The sequence below is a fragment of the Suncus etruscus genome, chromosome 4 (assembly GCF_024139225.1).
Source record: "Suncus etruscus isolate mSunEtr1 chromosome 4, mSunEtr1.pri.cur, whole genome shotgun sequence".
In the NCBI taxonomy this organism is placed as follows: Eukaryota; Metazoa; Chordata; class Mammalia; order Eulipotyphla; family Soricidae; genus Suncus; species Suncus etruscus.
This window is the reverse complement of record NC_064851.1, coordinates 159,474,452-159,499,046: the sequence shown is the minus strand read 5'-3', so window position 1 is coordinate 159,499,046 and position 24,595 is coordinate 159,474,452. Positions and strand designations below refer to the sequence as shown.

General features: G+C 39.3%; 1 protein-coding gene across 1 annotated transcript in view; it reads right to left on the bottom strand.

The window, feature by feature from the left end:
- CEP120 (centrosomal protein 120) overlaps positions 1-24,595 on the bottom strand; it is an 82,465-nt gene that overhangs the window by 36,824 nt on the left and 21,046 nt on the right. Inside the window, exons 8-14 of the mRNA XM_049771412.1 lie at positions 17,506-17,722; positions 16,435-16,597; positions 13,429-13,578; positions 12,568-12,750; positions 6,109-6,208; positions 5,869-6,006; positions 4,812-4,901 (exon numbers count right to left, since the gene is read on the bottom strand). Of these exons, the coding sequence (XP_049627369.1) occupies positions 4,812-4,901; positions 5,869-6,006; positions 6,109-6,208; positions 12,568-12,750; positions 13,429-13,578; positions 16,435-16,597; positions 17,506-17,722 (1,041 nt within the window). The remainder of the gene's footprint in view (positions 1-4,811; positions 4,902-5,868; positions 6,007-6,108; positions 6,209-12,567; positions 12,751-13,428; positions 13,579-16,434; positions 16,598-17,505; positions 17,723-24,595) is intronic.

The following is a 24,595-nucleotide window of genomic DNA, read 5'->3' as shown; positions in this document are numbered from 1 at the left end:
TTACTCCTGGCTCTTCACTCAGGGACCATATGGGATGCCGGGATTCAAACTACCACCCTCCTGCATTCAAGGCAAATGTCTTACCTCCTTGCTATCTTTCTGGCCCCCAAACTGCAATTTCTGAGCACAGAGCCAGTAGTAACCAGAGTGCCTCTGGGTGTGGCCCCAACCCCCCCCCCAAAAAAACCAAGCAAACAAAAAAAAAAGTATACAGACTATATATACAAGTGTGAATAATGTAAATATAAGTTGGCTATAATAGCAAAAAAGTAGATCTGAGGAATAATTTGGCATAAAAACTGAAGGAGAGATTAAGGAACAATAGCAAATAATTAAGTCAATCAGAGGAAGTGTTTGAAAGATTAACTAGGTGAGGGAGGCCTGGTTAAGAGAAAAACAAAGTGAATAAATTTTCTGGTGAGGGAGAACAGAAGAGAAAAAGGAGTAGGTTATAGGACAGCATCATGCTCTTACTGTTTTAAATTTACCTCATCGGTATTTCTTGTAACACCATTTCATTCCTTGTTTTTCCACTGTCAGTTGTCAACATTTATTGGTGCAGATTACTGCTTTCCTAGTTTTCTCAACAATAGTTTCATTTTCCTCTATTCCAGTCATTCTCAAAGGGGTTCACCCAGTTGGTGATTTTTGTTTAAAGAAGGTAGATTTGGGGTTCTGAAGTGAAAGTTCAGTGGGTAGGGCACTATCCAATCCAGATTAGATCCCCAGAACCCTAAGCCTGTTTATTAGGAATGATCTCTAAAGATAATCAAGTGTGGCTCAAAAGACAATGCTCAAAAAAAAAAAAAAAAACCTTTAGAGGAGTGCTGGTGATTTTTATTTTTAATAATAGATCAATTAAGTTTGAGGATCTCTTATAATCCATTCACTTTATATATGAGAAAATGATATATTCCCAATATTTTTGTGTTGTTCTCGATATTTTTAAGCCTGCTAGTACTTCTCTTTTTTACATTCTGATAATAGTGGAACTTTTTCTGTTTTGTTTTGGGCCATACCCGGTGACACTCAGGGGTTACTCCTGGCTATGCGCTCGCTCAGAAATTGCTCCTGACTTGGGGGACCATATGGGATGCTGGGGGATCAAATCACGGTCCATCCTAGGCCAGAGCATGCAAGGCAAATGCCCTATGACTGGGAACATTTTTTTAGATAATGTATTTATTTAAGCACCCTTTTTACAAACATGATTGTAATTGGGTTTCAGTTATAAAAAAGAACAGCCCCTTCACCAGTACAACATTCCCAATGCCCTCCCATCTTCCTCCTCCCCATCCCCTGTCTGTAGAGGCATTCTATTTCTCTCACTTACTACAATTGTCATGATAGTTGTTAGTGTAGTTATTTCTCTAAGTGAACTTACCACTCTTTATGATAAGCCGGTCTTTCCAGCCCTCATCTCTATTGTCTCTGGGTGTTGTTACAATGTCTTTTATTTTTCTTAAAACCCACAGATGAGCGAAACCTCTCTGTGTCTATCTCTCTCCCTCTGAAAGGCACTCCTATGGATATATACCACTCCTAGAGATATACCCTAGGAACACACAATCACAATACAAAAATGCCCTCTGCACACCTATATTTATTGCAGCAATATTTACAATAGCCAGAATCTGCAAACCCCCCAGATGCTGACAACAGATGAGTGGTTAAAGAAAATGTGGTACATAATACACAATGGAATAGGATTTCACTCCTACGGATATACCTTAGGAACACAAAACACAACCCATTCACTTTTTTTTTTTTTTTTTGGTTTTTGGGCCACACCCATTAGACGATCAGGGGTTACTCCTGACTATGCGCTCAGAAATCGCCCCTGGCTTGGGGGGACCATATGGGATGCCGGGGATCGAAACACGGTCCATCCTACGCTAGCGCTTGCAAGGCAGACACCTTACCTCTAGCGCCACCTTCCCGACCCATTCACTTTTATAATGAAAATATAACTTCTTCCTTTATAAAGATCTTAAATATAAACTTTCTAAGCTGTTTTCCTTTCCCAGTCATAGTTTATCTGAACACAAAATCATAAATCATAAAGTTATTTGAGCAATTATTTTCTTTCTCTCTTCCTAAAAGGTACATATTACAGAAATGTAAGATAAACTCAAATCATTATAAACAATGGATGCCTCTGAAGGACAGGGCTTAATTATCTCAAGAATGACTAAGAAAATTAACGGGATATGGGACTAATAGTCCCATAGTGGACTATTATATCATATATATCATAGTGGGCAGGGTGTTTGCCTTGCACATGGTTGACACAAATTCAATCCTTGGCATTCCATGTGGTCCCCGGCATCCCATAAGGTCCTCCATGCCTGCCAGGGGCTATTTCTGAGCGAGGAGTAACCCCTGAGGGTTGCTGGGTGTGACCCAAAAACCAAAAATAAAATAAAATAAAAAATAAAAAAGGAATCTGGGGCTGGAGAGATAGATAGTATAGCAGGTAAGGCAGCTTGCCTTGATCCAAGTTGAATCCGTGGCATCACATATGGTCCCCAAGAACTTCCAGGAGTAATACCTGAGCAGAGTAAGCCCTGAGCTACTTTAAAGCATGGCCCAAAAGAAAAACTAAAATCATGAAATATTCATTTACCATTATAAAACACTGATATTGGGGGTCTAACTTGAATTGATTTACTATCTAGACTAATTCTATTTCATCTTAAATTTATGAACTTTTGGCCATTAATGTCATTTTTTTTGATAGTCAAAACATAGCTCCTCAAAAGTAGACAGGCTTTATTATTAGCTTATTCTTTGGTGCAGAATAGAAATAGAAATTTTTATTTCTTTATTATTAGCTTATTCTTTAGTGCAGCTGAAATAGAAATGACTGCATGTTGTTTCACTAATATCACAGATTTATTCAGGTAAATTTCAAGTACTGAAAATACTTTTAAAATACTTCAGAGTATTAAAATAAATCACCACAAAAGTTTCTTATGTTAAGGATACAAAAAACACTGTTGGAATCTTGGATTGCTAAAGTTTAAAATGTTATCAAGTTGAAAATGTATCTTTCTTAATTCATGGACCTAATCTTACACTGTCTTCTAAGATTTTTTTAAACATAGAATACATAAAACGTATTAAGACAAATAAATGTTTTACTCTCAAAATACCATATGCATTTTGATAGCAAACTCAAATATACCTTCTAATATAACTAAATTGCCCTCAAAATACCATATGCATTTTGATAGCAAACTCAAATATACCTTCTAATATAACTAAATTGCCCAGTCGTTTGCTTAACAGAAAAATTTTCTGAATATTCAGAGTTATTAACTTGTCAAAAACATCAATTTAAGTTGAAATGATGGGAAAGGTTATTTAACAACAACCAACCATAAAATACCAAAATGATAACCAACTGAAAATTAGTTGGTGGGTCTCTTTTCAACTTTCTATGGTGGAACTGTTTTTGTTTTTTTTTTTTGCAACAGGAAGTTCAATTATGGCATGAGATAGATTTAAATTCTACAAACTTTCCTTAACACTGCAAAACTATTTTATAGTACTTTAAAAAATGGGTCAAAATTAAATTCATCCTATAAACAGATTTAAAACTTTAGATAACTGATTCAGCTAGAGAGTATTTTATTTTATTTTATTTTATTTTATTTGGTTTTTGGGCCACACCTGGTGATGCTCAGGGGTTACTCCTGACTCTTCACTCAGAAACTGCTCCTGGCTCAGAGGACTATATGGGACACAGGGGGATCGAACCACGTGCAAGGCAAACGCCCTACCACTGTATCACTGCTCCGGGCCCTGGAGAATATTTTAAAGTAAAGCAAGACTTCTGTTTCCACCACGAAAGACTAACTGCTCTCCTTTATAAACAAACACTAACTGAACATATGTGAAACAAATGTTTTCAAATACTGTGTAACGGGTAGTAGAGGACTATACAACAGCAAACAAATATGGCAAGCAGTTTGCAGACTTTGGTTCGGTAGGGGAGTCCAAAGAGCCCAGGACTTGCACCAAGACAGAAGAAGCTGAAAGAAATATGAGTAGAAGAGAAAGCAAGAGATATGCAGAGTAAGCACAGGGGTTCTACCGAGTATGAGGCTGGGAACTTACACTGGAAAGTAACTGCACAATCCCCAGAGCTCAGACATGTATGCAATGTACATGCCTCAAGCCAAACTGGAGAGACCAGCAGAGATAGTCAGCATCATGTGGCTCACTCACAGGAGAGGATGCTAAAGGAGCACAGTACTGAGAACCCATGGAAAGCTTCAAAGGATCCCACTCTTCCTCAGTAACAGCAATCCAGTACAAAAGACAACATACAGTGGTGTCCAACTCACAATTTCTCTCATGTGAGAATATATTTACCAATCATGCAAAAAATAAAATAAAATAGAAAAATGCAACCTATAAACAAGTAAAGGAAAAAAAAAACAATAGAACTGACTATTCAAAATGATACAAATGCTGGAACTAGGAGAGAACCTAATTATAAATAATTAAGGTACATATTACGCAAGAATGTAAAGAAAAAGATGAAGTCAGAATTAAAATAAACTTAAATGGGGTCAGTGACAAACCATACCTTTCAAAATTTAATAGATCAGAGGATCTGAAGTCTCAGCAAAATGCAAGAAGCAAAATATGTTACAGTAAAACACTTTCTTCCTGACCCTGTCCAACATTCACTTTATGGGTTATTATATGTAACCAAGTATAATTAGGTCTTTCATCTAAAGACTTTTTTAAATGTGTATGCAAGATGCCATTTTTCCTTTAATTTCTGTATGATGTATTACCTTTTTCTTTACTATTGACTCTCTCTCTCGGTCCCTTTTCTTCCATTCCTCTGCAAGAGCTTGCATATGAGCCAGCTCTTTCTGCTTTAGCTATAAAAAAAAAACAGTGTCATTACTGAATTATTGAATTACTTGTTTTCAGTTGTACTATTGTCAATCTCCTTTCAGACATTCTCTCTTTTAAAAAAATCCTGAAGGGTGGGGGCAGAGAGATAGCATGGAGGTAGGGCATTTGTCTTGCATGCAGGACAGTGGTTCAAATTCTGGCATCCCATATGGTCCCCCGAGCCTGCCAGGAGCAATTTCTGAGCGTAAAGTCAGGAGTGGCCCCTGAGCAACGACGGGTGTGACCCAAAACTAAGCAAACAAGGAAACAAAAAATTCCTGAAGGGGTTGGGCAGCTAACATAAGGGCCAAGGGTGTAGGTGCAGAGCCCAAGCCATGAACTTCCTGATTCAGCTGGCAAAGTAGTACTGGGGGTGGGGGGTTGTCCCAGAACCCTGGAGCACTACTTCAGAAGCTCCTTCAAGAAAACAAAGAATAAATTTCTTTCAGGATCTGGCTCAAAGTAGTAGAGTACTTGTCCAGCCTGGGTGAAGCAGCCCAGATTTCTATCCCCAGCACTGAGCACTGACTGTCAGGCCAGCCCCCATTAGGCTGAGTATCTTTAGGAGCAGCACTTGTCCCTGCCCACCAGCAGTGCTCAGGAATCACTCCTGGTGGCACCTGGGGATCAAACTTAGGCTGGTCAGAAGCAAGATGAGCACCATATTCCCCTTCCCCCACTCCTCTCTGGCCAGTAACCCTTCTCTGGCCCTTATTTCTGAATTCTACTCAAAACTCATACATAAAGCTTAGTGGATTCCTTCTGAGAGACTTCTGCCCAGTTATCAAACTTTGAATACTTTATTCTAAGCTTTTCTTTGAATAAGTCATTCTTGCTACGAAAAAGAACTAGATAGGGCACCTCAGGAACATAAAGAGATGTCTACCATGGAGAAGGAAAAATATATCAAGCAGATAAAAATAGAGTTGTTAAGTAACATTTCCAAGTAACCTGGTTTTCAAAAATGTCTTCTTGCATCTCTTTCCACATTTCTAGCTCAAGTGCTGCTTTGTATTCTAAGGTTTCCCGTGGCTCTGTCTGGATTTCTGAAGGGCAGGGTGCTGGAGGAAGAGAAAATGGCTTCTGTTGCACAGGACATACACCCTACGACATGAATGAAAAAATTTAGAAAAAATGCAATCATACAGTATTAAAGAATATGAAGATTAACTCGGTTAATAGAATGACAAATACCTGAGATGAATCTGAGACAAAAATTTCACGCATCTTTACTATACCATAATCTTCTAGAGTCATTGTGTAAGAAAGATCTACTATCCTGTTATTTGACCTACAATGAAATCAGATATGTCTTAAAATTCATGAAAATACTCCTTTTCCTTTATTTTCTCAGTAATACTGCATTTAATAAGCAATATTTCATGCTGTAGAAACCTCCTGGGCCTACAGGACTAATATATATATATATATATATATATGTTATTTGATGACGAATATCCTATTGACTACCTATTTACACGTCCTAGGAAAGGACCTTTGATCACTATGAATTATTTGGAAAAAACTAAAGGCTTCTACTTTAAATCTCACTGACCAAAGGAGATTACCACAATCACTTAGTTTTTGTTTTTGTTTTGAGGACAAACCCAGCGGTGCTCAGAGATTACTCCTCGTTCTATGCTCAGAAATGATTCCTCACAGGTTTGGGGAACCATATGGGATGCTGGGGACTGAACCTATATTGGTTGCGTGCAAGGCAAAAGCCCAAAACTCTGTGCTATTGCTCCAGCTCCTTAATTTAGTTTTCTTTCTTTGTTCAAGTACAGTTCTAATTCCCTGGTATTACACACAAATAAAGGCATACAGTTCTCTCCTTTCCCTCATTTTTTCATGTCATAAGCAGTGATTTGATATGAACATTATCCCAGAATAATTCCTATGAAAAATCATGAATTTTTTTAAATGATAATGACTACCTATTAGAGAACTGTTTCTAGCATTTATCAGTAAAAAAGAGAATGTCAAAAAAAATCAAAACAAGAAACAGGGGCTGGAGCAATAGTACAGCGGTAGGGTAGTTTGCCTTGCACACAGCAGACCTGGACGGAACCAGGTTCAATCCCCAGCATTCCATATGGTCCCTTGAGCCTGCCAGGAATGATTTCTGAGAGCAGAGCCAGGAATAACTCCTAAGCATTACCAGGTGTGGCCCAAAATAAAACAAAACAAAAACAAAAACAAAAAACAATCAAGAAACATGTTTTGTCTAAATACTTAAACATCTTACATTTTTTCCCTCTAACTTAACAGATTTTAGAAAGCAGGAAAATTTACATATCATTGTATTTTAAACTTTCATTTAGGAAAATCTAACACTACTCTATTTTACATTTTTATTTGGGCTAACACCCAGATGCTAATGGCTTATTCATAGCTCTGCATTCAGGAATAAATCCTGACAGAGCCTATGGGACCATATAGGGTACTGATAGTAGCTGCAGCAAGGTAGCAGGGCTACATCTGCAGCCCTGAAAAAAATTAGAAAATAAAATTACTCTGTCCTTGGAAAAGGGCACTGAAAGTTCATACTCTAAATATACTAATAACTTGATTCTTTTTTTTAACTTGATTATTCTTGAAGATATTATTAAATAATTTTTAAAGATTTTAAAATAGGCCCAGAGAGATAGCACTGCGGCGTTTGCCTTGCAAGCAGCCGATCCAGGACCTAAGGTGGTTGGTTCGAATCCCAGTGTCCCATATGGTGCCCCGTGCCTGCCAGGAGCTATTTCTGAGCAGACAGCCAGGAGTAACCCCTGAGCAATGCCGGGTGTGGCCCAAAAACAAAAACAAAAACAAAAAAAGATTCTAAAATAAAGCAATAAAACCTTGATTATTTATCTTCTACTTAACATAAACATTGTTAAATGCTAACTTTTAAGAAATATTTCAGTAACATAAACTGAAACTAAGAGAATTTTCATTAAACAAACTACTGCTTCTCTAAAATATCAATTCACAGATCTTACAAGTGGCAATAGCTATGGATGGGGAAGGATAAGTATATATAATTTACTTAATTCTTTAATTGTTCAGCTTTCTACTCAGCCTGATTTTCTTTCTATAGTCTTACTACCATGTAAAAAATAAATGCATGCAACATTTGAAAACTGCTAAGAAATGCACCTTTTCTTGTTTGTTTGTTTTGGATTCTGGGTCAGACTCGATAGCTCTCAGGAATTACTCCTGGCTCTGCACTCAGAAATCACTCCTGGCTGGCTGGGGGACCATATGGGATGCTGGGCTTCAAACCACCATCCGTCCTGGGTAGGCTGTGTGCAAGGCAAATGCCCTACCGCTGTGCTATCTCTCCAACCCCGAGAATGCATTTTAAAAGTCCTCATCACAAGAAAAAAAAAAAAAGGATCTACTAAGGTCTAGAGTACCAGAGATGTTAACTAACCATTTCGTGATCACCTTAAATCAGGGGTCTCAAACTCAATTTACCTGGGGGCCGCAGGAGGCAAAGTCAGGGTGAGGCAGGGCCGATAAGGGATTACACACACACACACACACACACACACACACACACACACACACACACACACACAAAGTCCTCAAACATCATTATTAACAGTTTTAATTATTCTTCTGAACATGAATAGAACATTGAGTGAAGATCATGAACAGTTCTTCTGAACATGGCATCTTTTGCCTATTCCTTGCTGCCAGAGACTTCACAGCGCTTCTTCTCACAAATCTGAACCACATTTGGCTTTAGAGAGGAAGCAGTTGAGACCCTCAGTATGGCTTGAAGATGATCATCATTAAGTCTAGACCTGTACTTTGACTTATTGAAGTTCAATATGGAGAATAACTTTTCACACAAATATGTGCTACCAAAAAGGCACATGGTGTGCTTGAACATTCAGGAAAGCTCAGGGAAGCTGGGGAGCAATTATCTCAAAAATTGCCCATGCATGTCTGCTTTTTCACTAATCTTCCTGAACTTGGCTTTCAGATCACAGTTGCATTGCAGGTCAATGAGCTCCATTTGAAGCACAGGAGAGACATCTTGCACATCAAAGGAAAAGGGGTCCACAAAAATTTGGAAAGTGGCTCTGTGCTTTTTGAAGTCTGCAAATCTGTGATCAAATTCCTTCTCTAGCTCATCAACATATTTCTCACCACTGAATGGTATGCCTGCATCCGCATGTTCCTTGCATGCTGGGAAATGGCAAAGGTTTGTCTCAGAGAGCTGGGATTTCCATAACACAAGTTTTGTGGAGAATGCTCTCATGTTGTCATAGGCAGCACTGATAAGCTACCTTGGGCCTTGTAACATCTTGTTTAGTACATTCAGCTTATATGTAATGTCAACAAGAAAAGCTAAGTCCATGAGCCATTTGTGATCACTAAACTCAGAAACAGCATTCCCATCCTTCTCCAGGAAAGCTTTCACTTCTTCTCTCAACTCAAAAAATCTTTTCAGGACATTTCCCCTGCTGAACCAATGTACCTCGGTGAAATAGAGCACATCTCCATATTCTGACTCAATTTCCTCTAAAAAAAGCACGGAACCTCCTGTGCTCCTGGATCTGATCTGGTTGATGCATTTCACAACAACAGACATCACATTGTCACACAGCAGGCATTTACTGCAAAGGGCCTGCTGATGATAATGCAGTGAAGAGCAATGGCCTTCTCTACACCCTCCTCTTCAAGTTTTCTTTGAACAAGTACCACCAGTCCACTTTTCCTCCCTGTCATCAATGGCGCTCCATCAGTTATTATTCCAACAAACCTCTTCCATGGCAAACCTGCATTCTCAGTGGCATCACAGAGATGCCGAAATATCTCATTAGCGGTGGTCTGGTCATGCATTGGAATTATTGTGAGCAGCTCCTCTGTCAATTCAAACTTGCAATCAACACCATGGACATAAATTGTGAGCTCTGCAGTGTCTGTTGTATCTGTGCCCTCGTCAAGAGCAACTGAGTATGCATCAAAACATTTGGCTTTCTCACACAGTTGATGATAAATGTCACTTCACATGTCAGAAATGCGCTCTGCCACAGTGTTGGCAGAAAGGCTGATTTTGCTAAACTGACCTTTCTTTTCCAGACAGATAATACTTGCAGCCTGTAACATGCATTTTTTAACAAACTCTCTTTCTTTGAATTGTTTCCCTGCCTTAGCAATCATCTCACTAACCATGTAACTAGTTTTGACTGATGCAACATTCTCTTTGGTTGCTTTCTTGAAGAAATCTTGTTGCCTCATTAGACATGCTTTAAGACTGGCAACCTGCTTGGCTCTCTCATTTCCTTAATATTTTGCAGATTCCTCAGCATGTTTAGTTTAATAATGGCATTCAGGTTGTATTCCTTGTGCACTGCAACTTTCTCTGAGCAAATAAGACATGTGGGGATGCCCTGTGGGAGACGGAGCATCCCACATATCAAAGGAACTCTGAATGAATTTTCCATCGCCTGATTCAAGCCATAAAAGTTTGCTTAGCCCCGAGCCAACTGAAAACTCTGCAAATAAATTTAGCCCAGCACACAGAATCTGGCTTAACCAGATTCCTTAACCTTTCCATGGAACCTGTTTTTGTAACTGCTCTCAAACACGTAATTATAGATAGGTTTTTGTAAAGTTTAAATTATGATCCTTATTGCTTGCACAAAAGAAAGATTTAAATGGTAAATAGGCTAAACAAAAATTGTATTTGCGTAAATATCAATTAGCTATTTGTTTAAGGATTTGCTTCCCCTCCCCCCATCCTGCCAGGTTCCTCTTTATCCTTCCCGCCATCAAAATGTGTTTATGCTCCCATTGGTTAAAATTGTTGTACTTGTACAAATCTGATTGGTTTGTGTTTCAATCCTATGTTACTACTCCTCCCACAGAAGCAGGGCATAAAAACCCTGCTTCTCCCTTCAATAAATCCTCTTGACTGGAACACACCTTGAGCGTTCTACTAACTTCTGCAGCTTAATTTTTTAGGTGTTCACGAAAGAGCTTAACACTCGCGAATTATTTGTAGCTGCTTTCTGCCTTCTGTCCCGGTTGAGAGAAAGCTGCTGGCCGGAATTCTCTCCCAGTAAAGGGCAGGAGCAGAGGCAGTTACAATGCCCCTGTGCTCAACAAAGAAATACTGCGTCTCCCACTTTTCCTGAAATTGTCTGTGCTCGTCATCAATCTTTCTCTTTACTGAAATCTTTGATGAAGTCACGATGAAGGTATGACAAAATCTAATTTTGTAATAAACCTCTCCCTTCTCTCCCTTAGGCCTACGATAACGCAAGGGACAGTGGGCAGGAGCAGCAGAAATGATGTCTGCGCTAGGCGCAAAGTATTCACGATTATTTGCTAACCGAATATTCGCAATAAAAAATCGCATTAGTAAAAAAGAAAAGAACAGAACTGCTCGGGGTATGCGAATGTTTAATGCGATTTTTTTCTTACTAATGCGATTTTTAATTGTGATTATTCGGTAAGCGAATAATTGCGAATACTGTGATATTTGAAGGCTGACCGTGGGCCACAAAATGTTGTAGAAAGGGCTGCAAACAGCCTGCGGGCCGCGAGTTTGAGACCCCTACCTTAAATACATACAAATACCAAAACTATATGCTGTATATCTGAACCTAGCTAGTGTTTCTAGATCAGTTTAATTTCTTTTGAATTTGTTTTCAATTTAATTAAATCTGTTAACTTTTAAAAGATCATTCAAATTGTAAATATGGTCCGGAGAGATAGCATGGAGGTAAGGCGTTTGCCTTTCATGCAGGTCATCGTTTCGAATCCTGGCGTCCCATATGGTCCCCGAGCCTGCCAGGAGTGATTTCTGAGAATAAAGCCAGGAGTAACCCCTGAGCACTGCCGGGTGTGACCCAAAAACAAAAACAAAAACAAAAATCAAATTGTAAATATATATATTTTTTGGTTTCTGGATCATATCCAGTGTTCCTGTGTTACCAGGAAGCAAATCCAGACTTCTGCATGCAAAGTTTTCACTCCAGCCTATGGATTATCTTTCTGGCTCAACAAATTATAATAAATATCTGAACAAGTTTTTCAACATAGGAATGAATTTTCTGACAAAAATCTAATTAAGTTGGGGCCGGAGCCATAGCACAGTGGTAGGGCATCTGCCTTGCACACAGCTCACCTAGGACAGACCTCTTAGTTCAATACCCAGGATCCCATATGGTCCTCCAAGCCAGGAGTGATTTCTGAGTGTATAGCCAGGAGTAACACCTGAGCATCACTGGGTATGGCCCAAAAACTAAAAAAAAAAAAAAAAAAAAAAAAAAAAAAAATCTAATTAAATAGTGTCACACATTTGTAACATTCTCAGACTTTAGATTTCTAAGGCAAAAGTTAAAATAATTTTCAAGTAGAAATAGTAATAGACATGTCAAATGCAAATTAATAAAAAATACATTATAAATCTGACTTTAACCCTGACAGTATAATATCATATAACATAGAAGTAGAGGATTTTTTCCTTTTATGAGGACATAGCAGAAAGCTAAAGAAAGCAAATAAGGTATAACTATCTGATAGGTCGGTCAATGCAGTCAGAATTGGTTATGAACTGATCAGAATCACTACATGAACAGGCTAATCAGAATCACTACATAAATCAAGAGCAAAGACCAAATTTACTAAATGCATTACCCTTGTACTGATATAAATGGCACACTTTCGCGGTAAGTCTGACGCCAACACTGTTCACCATTTGATCCTAAAAAGCGAGTTTTTTCTGAAGACAGGACATTGGAAAGTTGGATCCTGGCAATTCCCAGAAGCAAATCTTTACTCATTTTATCTTTGTGCCAAAATTCAACCAGCAGGGGAATTCTAAGAGAGAGAAAAACATGTCTTCAAACTAACTCCAAAATATTTTATTTACTGGTCTAATACCTTTGAATTCTTTTCCTGTGGCCAAGGACAGTTTTCTTACCTGGTCTGTACAGTCATTCCACAGAAAACAAATAAATACTACTGTATTTCTATACATCTTTTTATGCAACAGTAATAAAACAGTAAACATTATAATTCCAACAACTGGTTAGATAATTTTAGATTATCTCATTTTCCTTTTAAAATTAATCACAAATCTATTTACTGTGATACTCTAAAAAACTAAAATATTATTTCATAGAGCTCATTTTTATCACAGATCCATTTCAGATGTTAATCCGATGGGCTGTTACAATACAATCACTATAAGTAGATGAAAAATAAAAATTATCATGATTCAGTGAATCTGACAAAAACTAGTTTGTATTTAACTTCATAAACCTATAAAAAGGAAAAACTATTTTTTAAAGTTCCTTTATTACTCAAACTATATTAACTTAGTTTTGAGGCATAAAAATATTTTAAAAAAGGCTTCAGAATGACACAAATCTTTATCTTTTATTGACAATACTACTGGTAACATTTGCTTCCAGATTTTAATTGCATAAATTGCTGTGAGTTTTAAAACCAAGACAATTTAGGAAAATGACACCATATAAATAATGCATACTATACCTTGAGAAGGTATCTTGCAATTGATAAGGCATAGTTGCAAAATCAAATGCACAGTAAGACTGGGGCAAAAAAACTTCCATGTTTTTCCGAACTTCTACAGGAGGATTTGTCATAATAGGAGCTGCACTTCCAAAGAATGGATATGAATACCTAAAATTTAAAAAAAATTCTCATACAATATGGATATGGAATACAGCAGATAAAATCATGAGAAATGACAGCAGAACACATGAGAATGAAAAACTGGAGATTTTTAATTTAAAAATCAAAATTTTCTGAATAAGAAAATCTATGAATCAATTTATTATTTGATATCAATTGTTTTGTGTTTGGGTCACACCTGGCAATATAAATATATAAAGGACTGGAAATAAAAGTTTTCAATCTTCTGCTTTAGTTTAAAGATGAGTTTTCGGGGCCCGGAGAGATAGCACAGCGGCATTTGCCTTGCAAGCAGCCGATCCAGGACCAAAGGTGGTTGGTTCGAATCCCGGTGTCCCATATGGTCCCCGTGCCTGCCAGGAGCTATTTCTCAGCAGACAGCCAGGAGTAACCCCTGAACACCGCCAGGTGTGGCCCAAAAACAAAAAAAACAAACAAACAAACAAAAAAAAAGATGAGTTTTCTAGTTGTTTCTTTTTTAAGTTTATTAGCATTATAAGCAAATAGAAATATGAGAAAGTTACCTGGGGCCACTCTGTGTTCAAGGCTTACTCTTGGCTTTGTGCTCAGGGATCTCTCCTGGCAGGACACCAGTGTCCAGGAGTTCACCATATACAAGGCAAACACCTTACCTCCTGCTGTATCTCTTTACATGTTTATTTTTGTTTTGGAGGCACACCCAGGACACTCAGAAGTTACTCCTGGCTAAGAGCTCAGAAACTGGTCCTGGCTCGAGGGACTATATGGGACGCTGGGGATCGAACCCAGGTCTGTCCTGGGTCAGCTGCGTGCAAGGCAAATGCCCTACCGCTGTGCTAGATTTTTTTTAATTAAAAATAATACAACAGGTAAGAAACTTGCCTTGTATATGACTCTAATCCTGATTAGATGCCTGGCACCAGATCTAGCCCCCAACTCTCTCCAGGAGTGATCCCTGAGCATCACTGTGTGTGGCCCCCCCAAATATAAATACATTATGACTAAGCACTTTATTCATAGGTACCACAAACCCTAAACCAAGGGTCTCACACTCGCAGCCCGCGGGCCGTTTGCGGTCCTCCGTACAACATTTTGTGGCCCTGCCCTAGAGGAATCTTTTTTTGTTTTGTTTTGTTTTAGTTGTTTGGGTCACACCCCCCAATGTTCAAGGCTGACTACTGACTTTGCACTCAAGGATCACCCCGACTTTGCCTCCTGCGACCCCCAGGTAAATTGAGTTTGAGACCCCTGCGGCCTAAATACTAGGCACACTGCTACAATCCAGTAAGCAATTCATAATCAAACAAATCTTGAACTTCTTGTATTTTTGGCAAGGAAGAAATACAAACCTCATAATTCATGTTTTCTAAGTAGACTTGCGTTCACAGCATCTAATTTAAGGTATTCATTCTTAAATTCTGTGCATATGGTCAATGGCCTCTAAAGATATTTTGTTTTGTTTTGTTTTAGGGCCACACTCAGGGGTTACTCCTGGCTATGCGCTCAGAAACCACTCCTGGCTTAGGGGACCATATGGGACACCGGGGATCGAACCCAGGTCTGTCCTGGGTCAGCTGTGTGCAAGGCAAATGCCCTATCACTGTGCTATCGCCCCGGCTCCTCTCTGAAGATATTCTAATTCAGATGTTCTGACAGCTACATGATAGCTCTGAAACTTCCATTCTGTAAATTTACAATTACACTGGGGTCCTTAGATTCTGTGCATTATTCACACCAAAGCTCAGAGGATTTTGAAAACAATAAGGAATCATAAAATTAAAACTGCAAATCTGAGTTAATTTATGTATCTTAAAGACACGTGTGTTTCACTTGAGAGCAGGAAGCAATGTGGGCACAGAAATCCAAGAAGATAAGGACTTTCTTACTTCAGTCACATAAAGTACAAGTAAATACAAGTGCTGACACTTGCTACAAATACATTTATGAAAAAAAAAAACCTCTAAACCAATACTTGACTTATGTCTCAGCTACAAAACTACTTGTAGAAATGTACACTTTTTTTCCTATTAAAAGTGGGGACATGAGCCCCCAGATAGTAGTACAGTTGTAGGGAACTTGCCCTGCACATGGCCAACCATGTTCAACCTCCAGCACTCCATAATGGTTCCCCTACCTCCCCAAGTACCGACAGGAGTGATTCCTGTATGCAGAGTCAGGAGTAACCCTAAGCATTGCCAAGTATGATCCAAAACAAAACAAATAAGTGAGGACATAGCTCATTAAGTTCATTAAGTATGGCTTTAGATTCATAGGTATAAAACATAGGCGTTAGGAATGTATTTTTGTAATACAGATTTGTAGAAACAGCAGGTACCACACACCATTATTTTGGTCCACAACATCTTTTCCAGAAACAACATATTCTAAGTTTAAACATTACTTATTTTTAAATATTATCATTAGTAAATTATTCTGAAACCTACAATTATTACACCAATGTCATCCTGCCATCCTTTATTAGGTTCAAAGTAATTGGGAAATACGTAAATTTTTTTACTTCACTGACTTTACACTTTCAATTTGTTGTTGACACTTCTATTTTAGCAATTACCCAGAGAAAAGAATTTTCTCCCTCTGAAAAGAATACTTTGACTTGGTAAAAGCCACTCAGTATTTTTACTAAGGTGGCCAAATGACACAACAGGGAACTTTCTATAGGCTAACAGTGCCCACTGCATGAAGATCTTTCAGACCTCAGCATGAGCTCGCTACTCTCCTTTTCCTTTCCATGGACACTGCGAATCATGTGCTTAAACTTGTGATGTAGAGCCTCCTTCCCCCAGTAAACAAACTAGAAGTATTGTAGCAAAAAAAGGAATTCTTTGAAACAAAATCGAATCCCACCTTAATATACAATTTACTGGAAAGCCAACATCCAAGTCATGGATACTCCTTAAGTCTATTGAAAAGCAGAAATGATGTGATGTTGCTGGAACAGCAATTTTCTGTCCTGAGACTGTTTCCGACACATTGGACGTAGTCGCTGCAGCAGGTGCAGAACTGATGGCTAAATGAGGGGGAAAGTTAAAATAAAAACATGCATTCCATTTGCTAGTAGTTTCTCTTTAATTAAATGAGCCAAGCAAGAAATCTATTTTGGTTTTATAAACATGAATTAAGGTATTAAGAGCCTTAAAATGAGTGACCCAAATCATGATGCTTTAATTCCCATTATGGAACTCTGCATGAAAAAAAAAAAGCTTATTCTCAAAATAATGTGTGACGCAAAGCATAACAGCATACAAGACTGATGCCGTAACATTTGACAGCAGTCTGGCAAATACTCAAGAGGGAGCTAAACATAAGTTGTTATTCATGGTACTATATTTGAGTTGAAAGACAGATATAATTATATAATGTTTTTAAAAGTCACTGGCCATTTTAGGCACATATAGCATAGTCTAACAAAAACAGAGAGACAACTAAAATAATCCTATTAAAAATACTATTAAGAATAGGGATATTATGGGCAGGAGAGATAGCATGAGTTGTGGGGTGGGGGGGGTTGCCTTGCACACAATTAACCGATATTCATTCCTTGGCACCTTGTGTGGTCTCCCAAGACCACCAGGAGTGATACCTAAGTGCAGAGCCTGGAGTAACTCTGAGTACCACAGGGTGTACCTCCCCAAGAAAAAGAAATAGTTTTTGAACCATATCACTAACCAAAGACAGATCTATAACTTAACCCATTTAACTCCTAATCCACTACTCTAGGGTTGCAAGTACAACTACAGATCCTTTTGCAGTGGATGAAAAGTTTTTTGCAACCTGGATTAGTAGTATTTTCAGGCTCTTTAAAATCAAAACTGATTACTATATTACTATATATGAAATTCAGGGCCCATGAAAATTCTCATTTATGAGATGGTTCCAGATGCTAATTTAAAAAAATCTGTACAACCAGTATCTTACCCTTTGGATTGGGTTTTGCTTCTTTATCATACAATAAGCTTTCCACTTCACTTTCTGTTGCATCATCTTTCGTTGGGGGTGACTGGTTTTGAGGGAGAACAGGGGACATGTTTGGTGGTTTCGGTGCACTAAGTGTCTTCTCCTTGATGGGGGTCAATACTTTCTTCTTTGAGTTCTGAGGCTCATGTTGATTCTGGGTCTTTAATTCAGTTAAAGGCTAAAAACAATTTTTAGATAAAATAAAATTAGAAAATAACTTTCCTTCATAATTAAACAAGAACCAGGTCTTACTTTTACAAAATAGTTTCTCTTCCCAGTTTGGATATTCCTACTCTAGTTTTCTTCAAAATTGCAACTTTTCTTCTAGTATCTAGGACCAGAAAAAGGAAGATAACTAGAAAATATGATTTCTAGAGCTGAGTACAAATTATACACTAATGGGTAGAAAAAAATTTGATTATTAGAAGTCAGGCTAAATGTCTCTAGGATTGTATATTAATATCAAAGCAACTAAGTAGAAGCCTTTATCCCTTAAAGGAAAAAAAACAAACACCCATAAACACCAAAATCAAAACCTAAACACCCATAATATGGTCTTATTCCTCTTTGCTCCACTACTCTCTAAAAATAAATGCATTCAAACTTTAAATCTCTTTTTCTCTACCTTTAATTTGTAACCTATATAAATTAAGATCATGGGTATTTTTTGATTGTACCTGGTTCTGTGCTCAGAAATCACTCCTGACAGGACTTAGGGGACCATATGGGATACTAGAGATCAAACCCAAGGCCTTATCTACTCTATCTGTCTGGCCCCCAAAGACCAGTTCCTTAAAGATTATGTCAGGCTTACAGGACAAAGGTGGCAATAAAGGAGGTTCCTTGCTTTGTTCCCTTTCCCTGAACTAGAGTCCCACAGCTAGGGATAAGACTGAAGCGCCCACACACACAAAGACACATCTCCAAGCCCACCACAGGGTGAATCATGATGCCTCAGTGAAGGACACAGATGAGGAAGATGCTGGCCCAGCTAGAGAACCTGGGAGAGGGCGATAGGAATGAAGTGAAGTGCAAGTCCTCATCCGGGTGAAGCCGCAGATTGTAGCTGCTATGCTCCACAAAGACCAGGACCGGACCGCAGTAAGTCGGATAACCTGGAAAGCTCTCTAGATTTCCCTCCCCACTTGCCCCACTGACCTCACAGAGGCCCCTGACAGCAGACAGAATGTGGAGTCTACATCTGGGTCCTCAGGAGAAAGGCTATCAGTGCCATAAAACACAAGCCAAGCGTGACCTATATCACTCCCTCCACCCCTCAGAGTGTTCTCAGGGCAGTAGGGCAGCTCCCATACCCCTCCCCAAGCTTCTGATGCACCAAGTGATAAGAACAAGTCTTATGGATAGATGTCAGCAAATAAAACCCCATAAAAAAATCTAATCAAAGATAGCATCACCAGCTTAAAAAAAAAAAGTAGATCAGTTCCTCAAGTAAAATTTATAAAAAAAAAAAAGGTGGGGGGGCGGGAGAGAGAGCATTTGCCTTACATGCTAAAGGATGATGGTTTGAATCCAGGCATCCCTTATGGTCCCCCTGTGCCTGCCAGGAGCAATTTTTGAGTGTAGAGCCCGGAGTAACCCCTGAGCACTACCGGGTGTAGCCCAACCCCCCCCCCAAAATTTAGAAAACAAAATGAAGACATGAAAATTTAAAGTAGCAAAACAGGCAGCCAATCTGAGATTTCAAGAATTTATGACAACATAGAGAAAGCAATTCCCCAGAATCTCAATGTCACAAACATGGATAACTCTCCCTGGCATACAGTGTTCAAATTGCAGCATTTTTAAACTCTATATGGTGGCAATAAAGGTATAACAAAGATATAAGAATAAAATAAACAGGGGGTGCAGGCGGTAGGCCTTTGCCTTGCACGTGGCTAACCTAGGACGGACCATGGTTTGATTCCCCAGCGTCCTATATGGTCCCCCAAGCCAGGAGTGATTTCTGAGCACATAGCCAGGAGTAACCCCTGAGTGTCACCAGGTGAGGCCCAACCTCACCCCAAAGAATAAAATAAACAATAAACTCAGAAAAACAGACAAAAAAAAATATCAAGAAGCACAATTAAAGCTTTAAATAAGAAAATAACACTCAGAATAGGATAAACTCAATAAATGAGACTGATAAGATTCTATGGTGCTACAGAAAGCTATAAAGGACCCAAGATAAAACAAGTGTCGATTAAAATTGGGGGACCATATAGATGCCAGAAATTGAACCCAGTCTGGTCACTTGTAAGGCAAGTGCCTTAAATGCTGTGCTATCTTCCAGCTCCTAATGATCAGCTCTTAAAGATGAAAACACAGACAAGTAAATATTGGGACATTAAAAAAAATCAAGTCAGTAAACTTTAAGAGAGTAAGGTACAATTTGTTCAGGTTAAAAGAGAGAAATACGATGTAAAAAAGTTAAAGCTACAAGAACTATCTGTTGCCCAACCCCCTTTTTTCCTGTAACCTTACCTGCAAAAAAGACCTGCCCATTTCTGGGTGGGGTCTTTGAGGGGTTACAAAAGGTTTGGTGGAAGGCCAGGAGGGGATTGATGAGGTGATTATGGAGGATGGGAGGATGAGGAGGAGAGATGGATGAAAGAAGCTAAGATGCAGGGCAAGCTGAGGAGAGCAAGCTTAAATAGGTTTAAGGTTATAGGCCACACTTGTTGGCCAGGGCTGAATCAAGATGCTATCTCCAGAAGCCTGACTGCCTGTGAGTTTTTGACCCGCCACTATCCTGAAAGCTGCTGACCCGCCAGCTGGAGAGGGGAGCAGACACACGTGGTGGCCTGGGCTGGAGGAGAAACGCCTCTCATCCCTCCATCGCCGTACACCACCATCCAAGCCCCATAAAAAGGGCTTAAATTCAACACTATCCAGTTCCTTATGGAAGAATCCATGAATTAACAGAATGCCTGGTTATTATTATTATTATTTTTATTTTTATTATAGTGTGGGTCACACCTAGGGCAACTCAGGAACTACTTCCAGGGTGACATACAAGGAACCATCCAGTGCTAGGGTCTACAGGCAAAGCCTGGATCCAGGCCACAGACCTGCCTTCCCAGACTCATGAGTTTTGTACTTGAATACATCTGGACACTTACACTGTTGGATTAGTGAAGTTTGCCCATTTACAGCAAGGGAGACTACTTAAATAAGAGAACTTGCTACTGCCTTTTTATATTAGTGATCTGCTTCTGCTTATTTCCTTAATTCAATTTTCTGTGGATTTTTTTAAAGACAATTTCTTTCAGTATTTCTTGTAATGGAGACAGTGTGGCCATATTTCTTCAGCTTTTGTCTGTGAAGACCTTTATTTCTTTCCATACCTGAAAGACAGTGTTGTAAAATAGTGTTCTTTGTTGAATTTGATAAAATCTTTTTAGTGTTTTAAACATGTCATTCGGTTCTATCTTAGTCTCCAAGGTTTTGCTGAGATGTGTGATGAAGGCCCGATGGTTGTAGTTCTATTAGTTATCTTTCTTTCCCCGGCCATATTCAGTATTCTTGATGCTGAACCCGACCTTTATTAGTGTAGGTCTTAGCAGTTAAATAATCAGGTACCAGGTGACAATTACAGGCACATTTAAATAACAAGGTGTCAGCCCAAAGCCAGCATAATAAAATAATAAAAAAAGAAATATAGGGTCAAAGCGATACCACAGCACTAGGGCATTTGCCTTGCAAACGGCTGATCCAGGATGGACCTTGGTTGGATCCCAGAGTCCCATGTGATCCCCCGAGCCAGGAGCAACTCCCGAAGGAAAAAAAGGAAGGAAGGAAGGAAGGAAGGAAGGAAGGGAGGGAGGGAGGGAGGGAGGGAGGGAGGGAGGGAGGAAGGAAGGAAGGAAGGAAGGAAGGAGGGAGGGAGGGAGGGAGGGAGGGAGGGAGGGAGGGAGGGAGGGAGGGAGGAAGGAAGGAAGGAAGGAAGGAGGAAAAGAAATAAAATAAACTCAAAGAGATGATGACAACAAGAAATTCGCAGGGGCTGGCGAGATAGCATGGAGGTAAGGCATTTGCCTTTCATGCAGAAGGTCAGTGGTTCGAATCACGGCATCCCATATGGGCCCCTGTGCCTGCCAGGGGTGTATTCTGAGTATTCTGAGCCAGGAGTAACCCCTAAGCGCTGCCGGGTGTGACCCAAAAACCAAAAAAAGTACAAAAAAAAATACAAAACAAGAAATTCGCCTATGGGCCAGAAATATAGTGCAGTGTGCAAGATAACAAATCAGGTTCGATCTAGCACCACATGTGAGGTTTCTAGAGCCTTACCAGAAGTGTTCTCTGTGTACAGAATCAAGAGTACAGTTTTGAGCAATGCCAGGTAACCCCAAAACAAAACAACAAAAAAGAAAGTCACCTAAACTATATAGATAGAAACAAACTTAAAAAGATAGAAACAGGGCTGGAGTGGTAGCCCAGTGGTAGGGCATTTGCCTTGAACATGGCTGACCTAGTGGTTCGATCCCCTGGCATCCCATATGGTCCCCCAAGCCAGGAGCCATTCTTGAATGCACAGCCAGGAGTAACCTTTGAGAGTCACTGGGTGTGCCCCCCCCCCTAAAAGAAACAATTATTGCATGACAATGCAAAACTTTAAAAAAGGAACTGCTTGGGACTGAGTGATAGCACAGCTGTAGGGCGTTTGCCTTGCTTGCAGAGCCTCAGCATCCCACATGGGCCACTGAGCCTGCCAGGAGTAATTTCTGAAAGCAGAGCTAGGAGTAATCCCGAGCACCACCGGGTGTGGCCCAAAAACCAAAAACAAACAAACAAACAAGCAAACCTTTTTTTCTTTTTATTCTTTTGGCTTCTGGTACTCAGTGGTTACTTGTGGCTCTGTTCTCAAAAGATACTCCTAGCAGACTTGGGGGACTATATGGAATGCCGGGGATTGAACCCAGGTCAGCTGCATGCAAGGCAAATAAATGCCCTACGTGCTGTGATAGCACGCCAGCCCAGAACTGCTATGCTTATACCAAGCAAAATAGATGTCCACACAAAAAAAGATACCAAGAGACAAAAATGAATATTACATATGAAAGGAGCCAAAACAAGACCTAACTTATTAATATACATGTATGCAACATAGCAACTCTGAAAGATATAGTACAAATATTAATAACATAAAAGGAGAATTGACAGCAATAAATAGTAATAGGGCTTTTTTGTTCTATTTTTTTTTTTTTTTGTTCTATTTTGTTTTGTTTTTAAGTAGTAGTAGTAGTAGTAGTAGTAGTAGTAGTAGTAGTAGTAGTAGTAGTAGTAGGGGGTTTTAACATCCCCATTTACAGCAGTGGAAGGAATATGCAAACAAAATCACCAAAGAAATAATGGGCATAAATGACAAATTAGAGCACAGAGTCACAATACAGATTTTTGCATTCAACCCTAAGACAACAAAACACCTTTCAAGTCCTCATGGATCAATCTTCAGGACAGATCATAAAACGACATAAAACGAGTCTTTTTTTTTGTTTGTTTTTTTGGGCCACACCCAGCAGTGCTCAGGGGTTACTCCTGGCTGTCTGCTCATAAATGACTCATGGCAGGCACAGGGGACCATATGGGATGCTGGGATTCAAACCAACCACCTTACGTCCTGGATCGGCTGCTTGCAAGGCAAACGCCGCTGTGCTATCTCTCTGGCCCCATAAAACGAGTCTTAATACTGTTAAGCAACTTAAATCACATCAAGCATTTATTCAGATCATAATGGTCTGAAGCTAGAAATTTATAGAAACAACAAAAATTTGGAGTATACAGCAGGACAGTGGCCACTGAACTCAGAATCCTCTAAGGAGTAACAATTCACCTGCTGAATCCAAATAACAAAAATTTTGGAGTATAAAGAACATGTCCTAAAGCAACGATGAATAAATGAGGTTTTAAAAAAAGCAATGTTTTTCAAATACTAGAGGGGTCCAAGGAGATAGTATGGCAACTGCCTTGCATGTGGTCAACCTAATTTCAATCCCTGGCACCATATTTTGTCCTCCCATGTCCTCAGGACTGATCTCTATTCACAGAAACAGAAATAAAACCTGAATATTACCAGGTGTGGGACAAAACTAAAAATAATACAAATAGATGAGTAAAACTAATGGATTACAAAAACTTAGTACCAAGAAATATAGGTCAATTTTAGAGATGTTTGTTATGCAGAAGTTAAGAAATGTTGGAGAGGGGCTGGAATGACAGCAAAGCAGTAGGGCATTTGCCTTGCAGAAGGCCAAACCAGGATGGACCTGCGTTCGATCCCTGGCATCCCATATGGTCCCCCCAAGACGGCCATTAACAATTTCTGAGTGCAGAGCCAGAAGGAATCCCTGAGCGCCACCACCACCATCAGGTGTGGCCCAAAAAGTAAACAAAAAAATAAGTGTTGGAGAGAACATGGGAGAAAAAGAAACCCTTGTACCCTGGTGTGGGAATGTAAACTAATGCAGTCTTCAGAAATTTGCATATTTATACCCCCCAACCATATTCACATGTTTACTATAACATTGTTTACAAAAGCCAAGAACTGGAAACAATCTAAGTGCCCAACGATTGATAAAGGCATGGTATATAGTCACATAGTGGAATACTCCTGCCATTTGCACCAACTTGAACTATGGATGGACGCAGAGAGTATCATGCTCAATCAAATAAACCAGATGGAGAAAGACAAAAACCCATGATTTCACCTATCTATGGCATTTACAGAAAACAAAGGAAGAGATGAACTAAATAAAGCAAAAATAAATTCTAGGCTATAAGACAAAGGAAGTGGTTGCCAGAAACAACAAAGAGGAACAATAAAAGACAAGGAGAACTACACCTGAAATGTAATGGTATTGCAATGTTAAAAATTTTTTTTTTTTTTTTTTTTTTTTTTTTTGGTTTTTGGGCCACACCCGTTGACACTCAGGGGTTACTCCTGGCTACGTGCTCAGAAGTCGCTCCTGGCTTGGGGGACCATATGGGATGCCGGGGGATCGAACCGTGGTCCATCCAATGCTAGCGCAGGTAAGGCAGGCACCTTACCTCTAGT